General features: G+C 37.4%; 1 protein-coding gene across 1 annotated transcript; it reads right to left on the bottom strand.

The window, feature by feature from the left end:
• Positions 1 to 13,943: 13,943 nt before the first annotated feature.
• Positions 13,944 to 15,948, bottom strand: LOC129745826 (serine/threonine-protein phosphatase 2A regulatory subunit B'' subunit gamma-like). The gene is made up of 2 exons (XM_055739181.1): positions 15,754 to 15,948; positions 13,944 to 15,700 (listed from the first exon to the last, which is right to left on the bottom strand). Exons 1-2 carry the CDS (start codon positions 15,806 to 15,808, stop codon positions 14,358 to 14,360), a joined length of 1,398 nt encoding a protein of 465 aa, XP_055595156.1. The 5' UTR covers positions 15,809 to 15,948; the 3' UTR covers positions 13,944 to 14,357.
• Positions 15,949 to 18,614: the final 2,666 nt, after the last annotated feature.

Raw genomic sequence — 18,614 nt, 5'->3', positions numbered from 1 at the left:
TTGTACACACATTGATTCCGTTATGAATTGAGCATAGCAAACACGATGAATCGACGTGTCTCGAGAGAGTTTATCGTGTACATGTATATAGACGCCAATATTGAGCGATGCCTCACACACACTAGATGCCATCAGGTGTATGACATTCGTATCAGCGAATCTATGCTCATACGCGTACCGACATTTGGTCGGATAAGTCAGTGCCTCGTGCCTCGTGCTAAGGGTGACTTTCCTTGCAGTAAAATACGATTGCACATTTGGCGACCGAAGCAGGACGTTTTTTTCGAAAAGCAAAGGAAGTCACCCTTTCACGAGGAGCAGTGAAAAGTGGTGTTAATGTTCCGGAGTTCTGAAGATTACATATTTGTAAGTATGAGCAAAAAAAATGAATTCAGGTACGAGTTCGAAAGCGTGCTGAGAGTCCGCTATAATTTTGAAAATTCCAAGCGCGTTGAGAGTCCGCTTGCGAACAGAAAAAATGGCGTGTTGGGAGTCCGCCGAAGTTTTAGTTGAAACAAGGCGCGCTGAGAGTCCGCTTGCAAAATAGAAGTATACAAGTGTCCACTTATTAGGAAAAGCGTCCACTGGAAAATTCCAAGTGCGTTGAGAGTCTACTTGTGAATTAAAGGAAAGGGAAGATGGCGTGCTGGGAGTCCGCCGTAGTGTTGGTTGAAACTAGCAAGCGCGTTGAGAGTCCGCTAGCAAAAGTATACAAGTATGTTGAGAGTCCACTTGTTTTGAAAAAATGTTCAAGTAGTTTGCCGTTAAAATAATAGAAAATTTCCAAACGCGTTGAGAGTCCGTTTGTGAGTAAAAAAAAAAAGATTTTAAGACTGGTATGTTTGAAGTCGACTCTTCAACAATAAAAAAAAACGTACCGAGATTCAACTGAAATTAAAACTGAACTGCCAATTGCGTTGAATGGCCGCTAACGGAAGAGCAGGATGAGAGTTACGGGTTCATATGCAAAATAGAAAGCTTTGGGCGGCAGGTCGCTGAAATGAAATTTCAAAATGTCGAGCGAGTCGAAAATCCACTTGCTAGGAAAAACAAGCTTAGACTCTCCGGAAAATGGAAAGTGAATATAGGATAGGAGAATACAAGCGCATGTTGAGCGTGCGTTAGCATTATGGAAAACATTTTTGAGAGTTTGATGAATGAAGTTAGTACGTTGGAACTCTGCTTGCAAAACAAAACGAATTGAAAAAAGAGCGTGCTCAGTCGAAAATTGAATGCATGAGTTTATGCAAGACTAGAATAAACCCATAAATAAAATTATGAAAAAGATAGAAATAAGCTTGATGATTATCTGTTACAGAAAGATAATTTCTACTATTTACCTTCTAAGAATTTTTTTTTGGTTTTATTACAAAAAGGGAAGAGTTTGTTGAGAAGCGAAAAGTTAACTTGATAAGTAAATATTTTGAGAAACTTGTTTAGGCATTTTGATGCATGTTAAGACTGACAAGCAGCTTTTGTAAAAAAAAATGGTTCAGAGAGAAACAAGTCCAACATAATCTGAAAATAGAAAAATTAACAAAAAGGAAGTCAGACTATGTTGCACGTCGAAAAGACATTTTTGAAAGGTAATGTCTGGTAAAGACGTGAACATCACCCACCACTTACTGAACCGTTAAGAAATGCATATTAGAGTTCAGCAGTATCTTTGAATTGAGCAAGTTTGAATGTATACAGATCTATTATATAAACAGGTTACAAGAAACACGATTATGATTGAACACTCAAGTTTCACAGCAGTATTGTGGGTTTGGTCCCGTCTTAAAATTTGACAGTGGAATGATATAGCTATACTTGTTCTATTTTGATTGCCTTTCCAGTAACAAGTTTCAATGGCACAGAAGGCATATAAATTATTGAAGTTTTTCCACATTATCTGATAGAAGAACAAACCCAAACCTTTCATTAAACCAGTTATTCAATAAAAAAAAAAAAATAAAAAAAACAATACTGTTTCGAGAAAAAAAAATTAATAAAGGTTGCATGTTGTCTGTGAGATAGCCTGCAAATTCATAATCGAACAGTGGCTTAACTATTAGCAGCTCAAAAAACGGAATGAAAGAGATTTATGATGAAAATGAGTATTCGAGGAAATACATCCATTTTACATATTTGCTCATGTATGCGATTCAGAAGAGCAACAATAACTGCAAATCTCTCAGCACAACCAATGACCAGCACGCATACAAATCCGAGAAGTTTTCGGATCGTTTCCCTCTCCCCAAAACGAGGAAGTTCTGATGAGAAGATTAAATATTTCACACATAATGAAGCTTATAGGACTGTAGTTGTGAGGAACAGTCGATCGTTGAATAAGAATGGCAGCGTTTTAAAAATTAAAAATTAAAAAAAATACATGTGACAAATCCGATTTTCTCGAACTTTTAGTTACATTTTTATCGCCGGTTCTGTACTCAATGATTTGTTTTAAATGCAACGTGTGATGACGCAGCAACATAAAAAAAATATCTCAACAATGTTTATGAAACTTGCTTGCTGCTTAATAAAAAAGATATCTGGAAATATGTTCAAGGAAAGAAATCCGTAGATCTATGAACTAGAACATATGTTTTCCGGTCTTAGCCATGGTTACCGCAAAAACGTCGGAATTATCAAAATAACTACAGATTTATTGTTTTGTTGAATTTTTCATTTTATTTGGCCTGAGGAGAGAATCTTCACCTTGTCAGAGTATAGATTAGATAGTGGAACACTGTTCGCAATATCTCGTCAGTAGTTTGAATGATAAACGCATTTACACACACAATACTACTCAGCTGGTGTGCGCGATGCAAATTTTCTCCTTTCCTTTGCGCAGCAGCCATTGGTTGGATTGAATATAACGTCGTGTGCCGGAATGGCATTTGGTTGGCTTAATGTATGGGTGCGGATGAACAGCCTTGAAGGGTGAACCTTTCGGGGGCGCAAGAATGGTGTAGTGCCAAATTTTAATGTTACCTAGGAAAGTACATAAAAAAAACACTCTTTTAAAAGACAGATTGCAGGTCAGGTGATGCGAGCGTCCATAAGAATGAAATGCGATCTAATGAGTCATTTTTTAAATTTGTCTAAGCCTCTGATTTTTCACATCCGATATGCGTTGATAGAGGATATATTGCGACGAATTCTGAATCATGACAGCTGAGGAGGAGTTTAAATGATTAATGTTTACTCTGTTGCCCAGCGAAAGAAACGCCAACCACTCAGCTACAATTTGAAATAAATGTATATATTTCACTCAAAACATAAGAAAGGATGAAAACAGAAACCAACATTTTCAGCTATTTGAAATCCGCATTTACTAACAAATCTGATCATTAAACTATGCCTTTTAGCGCCGAGCGCAAGGAGTTCGCTTTGGATGATGCTACCACAGACAAATGCTGAAAACGAATTTCAAGTCTGGGAAGGGGAAACTATCAAAAACATAAGTTAATGTAGTGGTGTACAAATAAAACTTTAATATGATCGTTGAAACCGACACACATGTCGACAACGATAGATAAAATACAGAGGAATAATATGAGCTTTGCAACGAGCCTGAGGCATGCACAGATTTTAATAAGAAAGTCCGGATTTTGTACATACGGTGATAGATACGTAGCAACGCGCGATAGTCTAGTTGTGAATTCAAAATATTAAGCATGGTCTCATAATAGTTAAAAAAAAAACTTTTTACTAACTACGAGACATGCAAAGGGGAGGAAACACCAAGCCGAATCCGTGCATTTGCAGAGCTTTACATAATGACTATAAAAAGGAAACGAAACTAGGTTATAGAGGTATTTACATAGTTAAAAAAAATGTTGCAAAAAGATTAATGAGAGGAGAGAAAATGAAAACATAGTAATAATCTTCAGAATTTTACTCAAATTTATTGGTTATACGAAATGGTTTCTATTTCTCAAAAACATTGTTTTCAAAAGACATGTTGTAGCTAGCAAAACGAAAAGGTAGCCATAATCAAAGATACCGTCACTTCAAGATAAAGAAGTGGGCTTTGCCGCGAACATTAATTCTTCTATACGAACTTTCGATGTTCGCAACGCCACCTTAAGAGTTCGGGCAACAAGATTCATGCACCTAGCCATGGTAACCAATGTGTGCCTTGGAAAAACAAATCTGCTTTAAAAGTATATCTGTTGGAAGTGAGTACTTCAAAGCCATCTACAATGCTTTAAAAGGTAAAAATGTATTTTGGTTGACCTTTTGGACGAATTATTAACCATATATTGCCAATCGAAAAAAAAATTGATTTGAATTTGAATTAAACCGAAACTCTGCTTTTCAAATTTTACTCTGTTCGAGAAGAAAATCAGCTCAATTGGGAATCTTTTTGTTCATAAAAACAAGTATGTTGAAATTGATACCAACAGTGCGAAACAACGGTTGCTTTGATAATTTTGTATGTTATTTGACGTTGAAGTTGTTGAATACTCAAACCATTGACCCCCATGGAGGGTGTACAAGCTATTTTAGTCGCCTGTTATGATACCCCTTCTCAGAAGGGAGCAGCACTGAGCGTATAGAAAGAATTTTCGACAAGTAACATGGGTCTGCCATAATGCTTGGCGAGTATCGGTTGAATTCGCTTAACAAAAAGCTCGTTTAGCTGACTAGTGATCAGCGAAAAATGAGAATTCATAGACATTTATGGCAACTCGCAAATCCTAGTTACAATTATCTGGAAACACTCCACTTCTACAACGTCATGAAGAATGCAATAATTGTTGAGAGGAACTTTCCTGCGTGAACGGAAATTTGAAGGCATTGACGTGTGACGTGCAAAGGTTTTCGGCACTAATCAACAAAAGTTATAACAAATTATCCATTTTTACTAAGTAGCATATATCGACAATAAGCTATTCTACCATTTTGAAAAGTTATTTTGAAACCAACACCTTTTACGATAAACATCAATAGATCGACAACGATATGTCAATGTTCGACATTATGGCGAGTGTACATAGAACTAAAAAAATCGAGTAACGCTTAGTTTTGAAAGGGAGAAATAAAAATAAAGCTGATAATACAACGCAATCAACATAACACGAAAAGGAAGAAAGCAGTGCACGCCTCCTACTGATGAAGTTTTCAGTTTTCTACAGACCTTACGTGTTCCAAAAAAAATAAATATTTAGATAGGAAAAACATGAATAAAGAAGAACTTTAAACAAAATTTAAGGATTTTTTTTCTTTGTTTTTTTTAACTGTGTAGAGGGGAGATGTGTGGTGCCCAAATATATCATCAGTTACATATTGTACACACATTGATTCCGTTATGAATTGAGCATAGCAAACACGATGAATCGAGGTGTCTCGAGAGAGTTTATCGTGTACATGTATATAGACGCCAATATTGAGCGATGCCTCACACACACTAGATGCCATCAGGTGTATGACATTCGTATCAGCGAATCTATGCTCATACGCGTACCGACATTTGGTCGGATAAGTCAGTGCCTCGTGCCTCGTGCTAAGGGTGACTTTCCTTGCAGTAAAATACGATTGCACACTAGATATTTATTGTCAATTTTTCATGCGTATGCCCTGAACTTCCAACTCATTTTTCAAGAGCTCTTTGAATTGAAACCATTGTAAGACTTCAGTTATCTACAATGAAAAACATAATTGTTTAAAAAAACAATAGATTGGTTAGTTATAAAAAAAATTTTACCTATACTCTAAACCAACAAACCTGAAATCGTATCAGACTTAAGTCGTTTACAATGGTGCTGCGAATCGCAAATCCAACTGCATAGTGAAAAGATCGTATACAATGTCGTTTGAAGTCAGTTTAAACCGGATATGATAGAAAGTCTGCCATGTTTGTAAATTTTCAAATGATTCATCTCCCGCGCGAGCTTCTATAGGGAAATCATCGTTATGTTCTCTCTGCAACCAGCAGTGCATCCAAATGGCTAAAAATTAGATTGGATGAGAAACCTGGAAAATATTGTCGCTGTCAACGATTTGAAAAGCTATGAGAGCTCATCATAACTGACAACAGTGACAACCCGTGCAGGATATGAGAAGGCAATGCAAATCTTGCCGTGCTTAAAAAATGTCCAAACTTGATTCCAACTACCGTAGGATGAAATGATGGGAATAGAAATAGACCAAGAAAAATGATTATGATCACATGGGAGAACTATTCCCTTCATTCCGATAGACATCGACACTCAACCAGTATAATATTCATACGCCAGGTTGGTCTCCTGTAGTAGAATGTTAAAACATGGGCCCCGGAGAGGCGCAAGATGTGGCTTCAAGTCCTACCGGGATACAAGGCAATTTTTTTTTTTTCGCATGTTTTTCAACATCGATTTTCTCTTATCTAGTCCCTGAAATTTCATCTAAGTTGTATTCAATTCCCTACAAAAAATATGAGAGCAAAATCTTTGCTTTCTTGGTGCCGGAATTACCCAATTGGTGCAATTGGGCAAATTGGGAAAGAAAAAAAATATTTATTTATGTATGTATATAACCTCCACTTTGGTAGGTAAATGCTGTTTTTTCAACTTGTGTACGATCATTCTGTAAAGTATATTACAGAACACGACACTTAACGATCTTACTTAACGAAAAAAAGGGTTTTAAATAACCTTTTTTGTCGACCGGTTTCGGGCTCGATGTTGCCCATCTACAGGACGATGTCCGACTGATTACTTGAAGACAATTAACGTAACCATTTGCTACTCTGCTGATGTATTTTTCAAAAGGGCGTGGCATCATGCGAACTTTTGGTCGATCAGATTGAAAAGTGGGAATATAATCGGCGGGTCATCTGCGTTCATCAACGGTTTCTCGGCAGTGCTGATGAACATATACTCCCAAGCTTTAAGGTGTCTAGGTTTGCGTACGCATTTTTTAAATTTTACTTTTTCCCAGTAAATGAAAAATGGTCAAATTCTGTTGTGTGGGCGGCCACGCTCGATTCGTTGATCCTTATGTTTTCAACGGCATTCTTATGCTCTTTGAGCCGAACTTAAATTTACGGTGGGTTTGGCCGAAGTAAATCGATGGACAGCTCTTGTGATATTTTCCATTTGCTGTCCTTGTTGCCTGTCCTTTCTTGACTGAATCAGACGGTTACCAGATCCCGCAACACCAAAAAGAGTACATTGAGATCATTTACCCAAAACGTCAGGAAAACGATATAACTCCGGTTTTCTGAGCTCCCAGCCATCAGGTTAATACAAGATCTATTTAATTATCGAGCTTTGTTCCCGGATCGTGTGTAAAACAGAAGGAAACAGATGTACATATTTCGGATTATCGGAGTTAGCCCTCACTACCACAAATAAGCGTGGTTCTACTGTAATTGGAAACTGAGATATTTTTTCATTCAATCAAATTCTGTCAATTTTTTGAGGTTAAGCAAAAGTTGGATGATTCGAAGAGATAGCAGTATTTAGATGTAATGCTGACAAACAACAAAAAAAAACATTATAAAACAATTCATTTCAAAAAGAGCTTCTTTTATTGACGCGTACATTTACTTTACAATCATTATTTGAGATTAGACACGAATGTCATAACGCTGGTAAAGTGTCAAAAATAAAACCTAAAAAATTTGAGATTTGTGCGCATTTAAGCATATTACCTAAATTGTGTACATATTGATTACTGTTTGCATCCTCAAAGGCGCTTATCGCGCTGACTTATTACGACTAGAAATGCATGTTAATGAAAACAAAATGTTAAAGTAATTTGTTGTAAGTCGTATTCCTTTCGTAGTTTAAGCATAAGAAGTGAAACAACCTCATAAAATGGAAGAAGTACGTAGGTTTTTCAGATCAAATGTCTTTCAACGGAAAAAAGAGTACATTTGGTTATATTTCACAAAAAGAAGAGTACGCCTATTTTTCGACTGAAAAAGAGTACATGTACTCTTAAAAGAGTACGTATGGTAACTAGGGTGGCCTAACCGGTTTTACCGAAACCAGTAAAACCGTCCATTCTCCAATATCGGAAATACCGGCTATTGAGACGGTAAAAAAACCGGTATTTCCGGTAAATTTTTCATTATTATTTTGCATTAAAATAAGATTGACACAGCTGAATGTTTTGTTATACCAAACATGTATGAGTGCAAATACTCAAATTTTGTTCAATCAGCTTTAACATTTAAGATCAATAAAACTTACTGCAAGGTTTATGTGAGATTTGATTATTTTTAAACTTGTCAATGTAACTTTTTGGATTTAAGCTATGGTGGCGTTAAGAAGAGCATTGACAAGATGCCATCTCTCTCTTAGAAGATATTTTTTCATGAAACTTTACACATTTCAGTTCAGTTATCGAACTAACGCCCTACAACATATAAAAACTGTTCAAGTGTACAATGACTGAAGAAAGATACAGCTACAAGAAATTAAATATTGCTTCACAATAATTACTGTATTTTTCATTGAAAAACTGTAATTTGGTCAAAAAATGCCAAAATGTCTTATCTTTAAACAGGCCAAGTTTATCAAAATCGTTCTAAGCGGTGCCGGGCTTTCACAAATTTAAATTTTAAAACCAAAACATTAGAAGCTTCCTACTTCGATTAAAAACATTAAATGTTTCAACAGAGTCAGCAGTCAAACACATGTTCAAATGTTTGTAAGGAATTTATCTATCAATATTTTCTAGGTGATTGATGACATTCTGTTGTTTTTATTTTTAATGCTGTTGAAGTATTTTCTTTTTCCAGACAAAGCAGTGCCATACACGGCTGACCCACTCGTACTTATTCGAGAAAACATCCAGACCTGTGTGTGATTGCTGTGGCGTATATTTGACTGTGCAACACATCCTTATTGAATGCAAAATACATGAAAAAGTAAGACGTGAATGCGGAATTGATAGAAGTTGCCCTTTCCAACAATGAACAGGAAGAAAAAAAGTTGCTTTGTTTCATTTCCAAATCAGGATTCTCAAAAAAATTGTAAAATAGGTTAAGTTAGTTAATAAAGTTACAAGACACGAACGCCACTAACGTGGTAAAGTGTCTATAATTAGAGGAAAAAAAAAGACAAAGCAGTAACAAAGTTTTCATAAATTTGATACAGTATTAGAATAAAAAAAACTTATGGATTAGATCCGAACAACTATATTTATTGCTGAATTTTGACTGGATATTGAACATATTTTTATTCCTTTTCGTTCGTTTTAATGTTAGAAAAGCAAACTGAATGCGATCTCGACCTAGGTTGCGGGGAAAACATTCGTATTTTGGACAACAAAAATCTGAAATTCTGTGAGTCAATTTTATCACAGAGTTTTGAGTTTTGCCTAATCATATTACGTGATTTTTTTTACCGTAAAATCTTTTTGTATATCAAAATATTGATGTTTTGTATATTATTTTCATGAAAGACGTTTTAAAACTTTTACTAAATCTGTAATAAATTTCTGTTCTTAAATCTGAATACTGTATTACAGAGTACAGGACAAAAATTCGTTGAAAATTATATGAAACTTCTATAATTTCTGCAACCTCACAGCGAAATTATAATAATGAAGTGACGATGGTAATTATTATGATTATCATGAGAATGATGATAGATTTATGAAAAAAGGACGATTCAAAGACACAATACCATATTTTTCAATCAAAAATGTTGCAAAATCTTTAGCGTAATAAATTCTGAGCATTTTATGACATTACTACTGCAGTTAGACGAAGTTTTTCATGAATTCGATATGTATTGAAAAATACCGGTTTTACCGGTTTTATCGGTTTTATAAATTGCAAATACCGAAATACCGAATTTGAAAAAAACCGGTAAATCCGACCACCCTAATGGTAACCCTATGAATCATACTCTTGAGAGATCCCAATATTTATATTGCTGATCCACTCTTTTTTTCTATTTCTGCGATAGCTGATTTGGGCTCCCGTAGGGTACCACTGTAAAAAAAAATTACAGTATTCAAGAAAAAAATAAGCATTGTTCTACATAAGGATTATTTATCGACTGAAATTAAATCGGATGAACAAGCGGAAAACATTGAAAAATGTTTTATTAAAAAGTTTTCAAACAAACATGTATACCAAATATTATTATCAGATTATAAAACAAAAAATTGTGTTTGCCTTGAGATTGGTCAATCAGCGGTCAAAATCACGGAAAAACGAATAATAAAAAAACCTGTTTGCGATGGGATCAATCAGCGGACAAATTCACGAAAAAAAAAATGAAAACCTGTAGTTGTTTAAATAAGTTTAGAGTTCGACGACACGGTAGCGATCATTCATTGAATGTTGGATCTCGTGCTATGTTTAGCAGTCGGAGTTATCCGTCTAAAGTTTAACTGAAAAGCGGTTAGCGTGTAGAAAACCGTCAGATTTTATACTGATTTGACAGATCGCACAAATTTCGCAGTTATGAGTGCACAGTCCAATTGTTTGCGATGCGAATAGTATGATTTCCTATAATAGATTATTCACCGTACACAACTCCTTTTTTTAACTTCTCATATACGATTTGTTACATTTTAACGACAACATAATTGAATTCGACCAGCATATAAAGTATCAAAGACGCATTTATCGTATCAAAAATCTTCGTCATGCCAAATTCGTTTATTCTCAGGCTATGGAAAAATGTGTTTTCATTAATGTAGATTGTTTTTTGTTTTGTCTGGGATTTTAACGCTCGTAATTAATTCAATCTCAATGAATACTACGAATAATAATATTTCATTCCGATGACTTCATGTTTTGTTCTCTCTTGAAAAATAATGATTTGAAGATTGATTCAAGAATTTACTTCTTAACTTTTCAATGAAATTAGTGAGTTAGAGTGATTTTTTTTAACTGTGTTTACTGCTCCGGTTAGCCTACCGCACGGAAGGCTACCGTCGCGCGATTAGAAATTTTCCCAGTAACCGCAATACTTAATGAAATAGGCAGAGCTAAACGAAAAACGTTGTTTATTCAAAGATGGCTAACGTAAAAGTGAAGTATAATATTGAAGCCTGCTACGATTTGTGTATTATATCTAGAGAAGTTTCCGTTGGTCGGTTGCACTAGGGTTCACCTAACAATACTATCGTTTACCTTGCCTTTGCAGCTCATGGATTGCTATGATGTGGGATTATCTTCCATCAGGATACCACAGCTCTTACATGGAATTTCGTAAATTCCGGATTTCTCCCCTTTGAGTGAAACCAGCCGATCCTTCAAAATATTCCCACTTTTGTACGCAGTTTTTGATCCATGTCGTAGAAGAATCTTGTTATACCATTAGTTAGTTTCGGATAAAATGGTAGACCTTCTATGCTTTATTCGGACGTGTTTGCAAAGAATTTTTCAAACCAAATCATTGTCATATCCGTTCACAATCCCGGTTTCGTATATTTTCAGCTTTTCCTCTTCAAACTCGGGCTTCTCCTTCGGAATATGATACAACCGGTGTTCCATAGAGTGGAAGGCGGCTTGTTCTTGAGCCCCAAAATGATTCGAGTCGACTTTTAAAAGGTACATCGAAGCAAGCGCAAACGGATTTCTTTTTTTCCGGGATTTTCATCCTCATAACATGATGAACATAATTCCTTAATTCCATAATTTACTCGGTCCGTGGCAACCGTTCTCCAATTTCTCGGGCATCCCATATTCGCCAGATCATGCTCCCCTTAGTCTAACCACCTCGGTCTCGTTCCTACCGGATTCGTAGCGAACTTCTGTTTTGCAGGACAGTCGTCCGGCATTCTTGCATCATGTCCTGCCCAGCGTATCCGGCCAGCCTTCACCACCTTCTGGATATTGGGTTCCACGCAGAGTCGCGCGAGCTCATGGTTCATCCTTCGCATCCACACTCCGTTTTCCTGCACGCTGCCAAAGATGGTTCTTAACATGTGTCATGTACAGGTTACACTTCGTATGCGGGATAATTCTTCTCGACCGCAGTCGCTTGTGGGGTATATAATAGGCACAACTTCCGCAGATCATTCATTGCCGGATCTCACGGCTGGTGTCATTGTCTGAGGTCACCAGTGAGCCGAGATAGATAAAGTCACTTCGTCTTGGACGTATTAATCATTAAGCCAATCCTTCTTGCTTCGCGTTTCAGATTGCGGTAGATCTCCTCCACCGCCGCAGATTATCTGCCGAATATATCAACGTCGTTGACAAAGCAGGATCTGTTGAAAATCGTTCCCCGTATTTCGTCCACCGCCTGTCGAATAACACTTTCTAGCGCCACGTTGAACATCATGCAGAATAGACCATCGCCTTAGGTAGGTTTGCGTGATTCGAATGAACTCGACAATTCATCCGAAATCCTCACACATTTCTGCGTTTCATCCATCGTCGCCTTGATCAGTCAGGTCAGCTTCCCGTAAAAGCCGTTCTCATCCATGATTTTCCATAGCTCGTCACGGTACCGTCTTGGTCTCCTGCATGTGCGCCGTTCAAGTATTCACCTTTTGCTACCACCTTTTGATCACAGCACGATTATCCATCAGGATGCCTCCGTCCTTATCCCAACACATTTCGGCGGAAAAATTCGGACTCACTGTCTTTTCCGCTGTCGATGATTTTCCACGTTTTGACGGGTGCTTCTTTGCACTACTGCCGCCCGCGCGGCGTTCTCTTCGTCCATCCCCCTCCTAATATCCTCGTCGAACCAGTCGTTCCGTCGAATTCGTTCCACATACCCGGGTTGTTGTAGCTGTTGGTCCTTCTGTTGGGTCGGTTCGATCGGTGCAGGGAATTTTTTAGGGTGCTGTTTTACCTTCTGTTGGTTGAAGATATCATTGTGAATTTTTAATTACTTCTGCGAAGCTGGTGTTATTCGGTGTTAGGATTATTCTGCGAGCGGCATGTGTGTTGTGATGTTCTGCTCGGTTTTTATTTTCAGCAAGGCAGTTTCATATGCGTAAACAGGGCAGTTTCTATCAAGCGGAGAGTGGTTTGATTTGCAGGTTGCACAAAACTTCGAATTGGCGGTGCAAGTTTAGCTGCTGTGGATGCCAGAGCAAACTATAAACGCCTTTTCTGAAAACCTTTAGTTTTTCGGGTGCCCACATTGCAAACAATTTCTGCAGATGAGTGGATGTGGATAATAGTGAGCGCTTGGTCTAGCGGATAGGCGCGAGTCTGGTAACCCAGGCGTACGGGGTTCGATTCCCGGTATCGGCAAGAAAAAGTTGCCGACAGGTAAGATGTGTTTAATTGAATTTCAATAAATATTTCAGAGGGAATGCATCTGAGGATAACCTGAAGATACTATTCCAAGCGGAGTGGATTGCCAACCATTGTAGGTTTCTGAAGGTTGGATGCTTCGACGAACCATCGGCCGTGGAAGCCCTAGAAGCAATTCGAAGGCCAAGCCACAGTGACATAGGGTGGACCTTGCGAGCGATGGGGGACCATACATACATACATACATACATGAGTGGTTGTGGATAATAGAGTCTTGTCCTTAAACGAATAAAACCGAAATTTATATGTTCCAGCACAACAGTCGAGTTTTTAGTTAGAATGCCTTCTACCTCATTGCATCTTACCACAAATTTTCGACTGTTTAACTCTGGATGGCGACCCATTTCGATCGGTGTGCCTTCGAGAAGTGTAGCGAGGGTAAATATTTTTCGGGCTTGTTCTTCACATAGTACCTACCCACTTTCTATTTCCCCGCTTTCTCTTCGATCGATCGATCTGACGAACGGATTTATCGGTAGTTCGAAACATTTTTTCGCTTTGAAAAACATGTAATACAGCCTACCATGTACACCTTGAGGATCCATCCAATCCGGAACGGTCCTATCCGGGTGATCTCCTGGGGAAGGATTATCCCGCTGAAAACTCACTTGTTAAAGTTTCTCTCTTCGAAAAGTAGCAATAGCCTTTCACTTGTGGTACACGAGAGTGCGTTGAAGGCTGAGGACAAACTGAGTTTAATCATTTCTTAAGTTTTATTTTTTATAAAATACTTTTATTTCAGATCCTAATCAGTGTACACGAATTGCAGTTAAGAAATTTTAAATGTCCTATGTGTACGGTATATCAGATTGTTCCTTTTTGTGAATGTGAAATGTTTGTGTTTGGTTATTACATACTTAAAACATCACTTATTAAATCAGAATTCTTACATCTATATTTGAAAAAGTCGACGGAATGTATAAAAAATTGTATGCAGTTCTCAATTATTCAACATGCAGAAAACATTTGTAGGAGATCATTGAACCTATGCTTTTTTCTTATGATAGTTCTGACCTGATTATTAATCCTAATAACACCATAATACTGTAATCAAGGCACTCAAATGATAAAAGTTTTCCAATCGTGATTAAAATACCGTTATAACTTCATTATCATTCTCCATTCGGTCCGATACCGAATATCATAAATTGTGAGTCGTTTCTTCGTTGGCAGTCGAATCCGTGACCATGGTTTCCCGATTTTCATAAGCCCAGAACTTATGGAACTCGACCAGTATCGATACCACCGTTTCACCGTGCCCACTGTTGATTAAATCCTTCAACGTTATTTTGCTGGGATCGGCCGGATTAACCATATCAAAGATTTCATCCTTCACATCGGCGAAATTTACTGGTTCCGCTCGATGAGCTGAGATCTCATCCTGAATCCCCTTAAAGAAGTAGTTGAGGGTGAAAGCCGTCAGGTAACCTTTGTGTTCGACATCTAGAATGCGGAACAAGTAGTGTAAACTCTGAGGTTCCGAGCGATTTTCCAGGGCAAGTACAAAATCCAGATAAGTTTTGTAGTCCATTTCGCCGTCATAGGTTAGACATTCAGCAAAAACTCGATCTAAGAAAATGGGAGTCAATGTTCCTGAACCGTAACCAATGAGTTCTTTTTTGCTCAGCATTCCGTTGTGATCCTTGTCAAGATTGAGATAGTGGCCGTAGACGCTTAGAGCTGAAGGAGCCGAGAACCAGTTCATTTCCTGAGCGTCTTTAGGAATCTCTTCGTCGCGTAGCTCCAGTAAATCATCCAAAAAGCTGCAGGTCAGAATATCTCGGATACGAATTCGTCCAGTTCTCAAGGGATCCAGGAAAAAGAAAAACTTTCTTACTGTGGTACAAACGTAGAAACTGTGGAAAGATTTTTCCAGACCTTCCAGCTGGGGGAATGTGGGAATCAATTCCAGAATGTAAGACTCCAAATCCGACTCGCTGAGGTACCCTTGGCCGGTGTAGTCGTACAAAGATAAGCCGATACGTGTTTGTTGCAACCAGACTTTCCTCATGGCGTAATTGAACAGAGACATAACGCTAATTTTTCCCGGGTAGCTACTGAAAACTACCAGCCGAGCAAAGGTGGACGCCGTGAGGTAGCGCTTAAATTTATCTCCTGCTATCGACGCCACTTTGCAGTAATTTTCGTAGTTGATGTACTGCTCTTCGCCCATCAACGGAGGTGAGTGGTGCTTTTCCAGCAGACTCCATAGCAGTTTGAGTTCGTTGTTATCCAGCAGTTCCTTGCTACGCTTCTGCAAGAACAAGGTACGTGCTTCCTCGCGAAGTTTCTGAGCTAGCCCTTCGGAGTTTTTCGGCAGCTCGAAATGAAACTGCGGGATGAATCGGTACGAGCTAGAACGTTTGGACTTTTCGATACAAGTCTTAATCCGGGAGGCTGAGGAATTCAGCTCATCCCTGTACTTCTGAAACAGCAAATCCTCGATCTCATCATCGGTTTTTGCAGGGTGCTCCGCTCGTATTGCTGCAATACACAATTTTTGTTATTTGGTCGTTTAAAAAAAAATTCTAACTTACGATGTTCTGCTGCCTTTTCCAAATTTTTAAGTAGTTTTTCGCGGAATTTATTCATAACTTTAAGTTTTTTCGGAAGCTGGATAGGTTCGAGTTGTTTTGTACCGAGTAATTATTGGGGAAAATTGGAACTAACAAACGAAATAGTAAAATTTAAAAATTTTAATGAATATTTTTACCGTTATATTATTATGATAAGAACCGTTTTGTTATTGTTTTGAATATGTTGCGGGCACACACAGCATATGCTGTCAAATTTATGCTACATGTGCTACACTGAGAGAAATAAGCATTTGGAAATTATCAAATTTTTAAGGTAATGGACATCGAGCATATTGTTTGGTCGTGTGAGGAGTGTGAGGACCACTGTCGCCAGAGCAATTGAACTTCATAGATTCCTGGTCTTCGTCTGTAATTCTTGATGATGATCTAGACTTTAGCAAACAATTGTAAACATACCACACGAGTTTGGCTCCTTGAAGCCTCAAGGTATGAGCCGTTTCAAATAAAGAAATTACAAACAAAGGTGATGAGAGAGTGATTTTGGTGATTATAGCGGAACATGAGGATCAAAGAAAACGAAGAACATAAGCCGAAAATATCATGAATTTCTCGAAAATTTGACGACCAAGAAAAAAGGTACCTATTTTAAGCAAGTTCAATTTTGCCAAAATCAGTACATTTTTCGATTTTCGTCAAACCTATACGGATTTGAGCCAGGAGGGTGGCAATCTGGATCTTCTTGCGAACAAGAATCTTTTTTTTTTCTATCCATCGGGAGAAACGTTTATGGTGTTTTCCTCTCAAAGCAGTACAGAGTTGAAAAAGAAAATTTCAACCAATGAGGAACCAGAATGATTGTTGTGTTAGTGTGCAACCATTCATAATTCTCTACGATTTGACATCTAGTCCGGTTCCTTGACAGCAAAATGTCAGGTTTGTTATGGGCGTAATTTTGATGGCTGTCAAAATCAATGACAAAGGATAGGGATGTCACCCCCCTGATTTTAGCGGTTTGAAATCTGGCAGCGCTGATATCTTGCATGCGGTTCTTCCCTCCTTGATCTCTCTTGTGTTTTATATTTAACCAATACTGCTGTGACCGAGATACATGAACGAGAACTCGAATCAGTTTACATTCAATTTTGATAAATATTTTCGTTTTACATTTGTTTTTGATAAATATTCAAGTCTGGGAAACCCGCGAGTAACCACATTAACAATCCCTGGAGTTAAGGAATTTAGAGCTATAAATTATGCCAAAGCTATAAATTATGTAAAAAGACATACACCGTCTTAGCCGATTTAGGCTTTACAGACTGAATAAATGACGCGGACAACTTAAGATTAACATTTAACACCCAGTACCGAGATGGGAATCGAACCCATGCCATCAGTGGACCAGCGATTACCGTCTTACCACGCTAACCACTCGACCACCGAGACGTACACAACGTATACCAAGGCGGGTAAAGCTAGGTGTGTTCTTATACCAATGCACGGAATCGTCCATCTTGTGACAGGCAATCGTAATCGTAGGCATGGTAGGCGAACAATTCGCTGTCAAAAAGCGCACCGTCTCCACCCCCCACCAATGAGAAACTTTTGGTACCCCTTGCCTACTTTTCCTCAGTATGCACCCACCCTACTGGAGGCACTCTGACGTATACAACTTTGATGATGATTTAGCGGTTTTAAGCGAGGATTGTGAACTTATAGCTTTTTTGTCGGCGGACTTCAGGGAGCGTACGTATGTTTGAAAAAACCATGATGCAAAATTCCATTCTTTAGAGCAGGGGTGAGCAACCTTTTGAAACAACGGGCCACTTCTAATTTAAAATTCTTCTGGCGGGCCGCATCAAAATAAAATTTTTAGTAATGGTTTGCTGAGCTTTACGTTATTCTTTATAACGACAAATTTTATACAAACAATTAAAAAGGATAAAAGACGTATTCATATGGTTGCAACAACATTTTTATAAATTAAAGCTAATTAAACCAGCAGAAATTTAATAGGTTCATCAATAAATCTTGATAATTTTCGAATAATATGAATGTTTTGAGTGATTTGAAATGTTTAGCGAATATACTTTTTTTTTCAAACAGGAAACACCATTTGCTTTCCTTTTATTCATTAAAATCATTCATTCATTTTTGTAGGTCTTTCTATGCTTCCTTAAAAGGTTTCAACCGTTTTCTGAGAAAAACCCTTTTTTGTTCGAACCGATGCGATGGTTTTTTTTCGTGATCACTTCAATTAAAAATGTTCATGGAGCTTAACCATAACGATTTTTTTTGTGCCCATCCAAAAGTTTTTATCACAACTCATTGAAATTTTGTTCTTGAAGCCTCAATTTTTTTTAAATAAACGGTGATATTTTATTTCAAGTTTTGTGTGAAAAAATTGAAATGAGATGTTGAGCAAAGTTTCAAAATTATTTAAAAAAAAAATTTTAACCAGATTTGTCCATGTTACAGTTTACATTTTTGATTCTAGAAAATATTTACAGATTTCATAAATTTTAAATTAAATTTAAATATCTCTGGGATAGGCTTTCTAAAACTGAATCATGAAAATCTTATGACTTTGATAACGTGGATGTCTAATTTTTAAGTTGAATGACTCCTTTTAATCAATGTTTTGCATGATTTGCCTATGAAATTTCTGAAAATATCATCACACATAACACAAGTTAACAAAATTCACATTTTCCGAGGTGCAAGGAATCTCAGAACTGATTTTGACTTATTCAGGAGCGCTGAATCCAAATATGTTTTCAATTAGTTTTTTGGTCAGCTCTAGTTTTCGAGATAACTTTAAAAAATAGTTTTTCAATCCATGTCATTTATTTTTTTTGACAAAA

The sequence above is a fragment of the Uranotaenia lowii genome, chromosome 2 (genome assembly GCF_029784155.1).
Source record: "Uranotaenia lowii strain MFRU-FL chromosome 2, ASM2978415v1, whole genome shotgun sequence".
NCBI classification, from domain to species: domain Eukaryota; kingdom Metazoa; phylum Arthropoda; class Insecta; order Diptera; family Culicidae; genus Uranotaenia; species Uranotaenia lowii.
This window is presented reverse-complemented; position numbering and strand designations above follow the sequence as displayed.

Bases quoted from the DNA above. Each gene is read 5' to 3' on its own strand.
- LOC129745826 (XM_055739181.1), bottom strand. From the start codon at position 15,808: ATGAATAAATTCCGCGAAAAACTACTTAAAAATTTGGAAAAGGCAGCA. The intron at 15,701-15,753 runs GTAAGTTAGAAT...TGTGTATTGCAG, and splicing joins GGAAAAGGCAGCAGAACATC to CAATACGAGCGGAGCACCCT.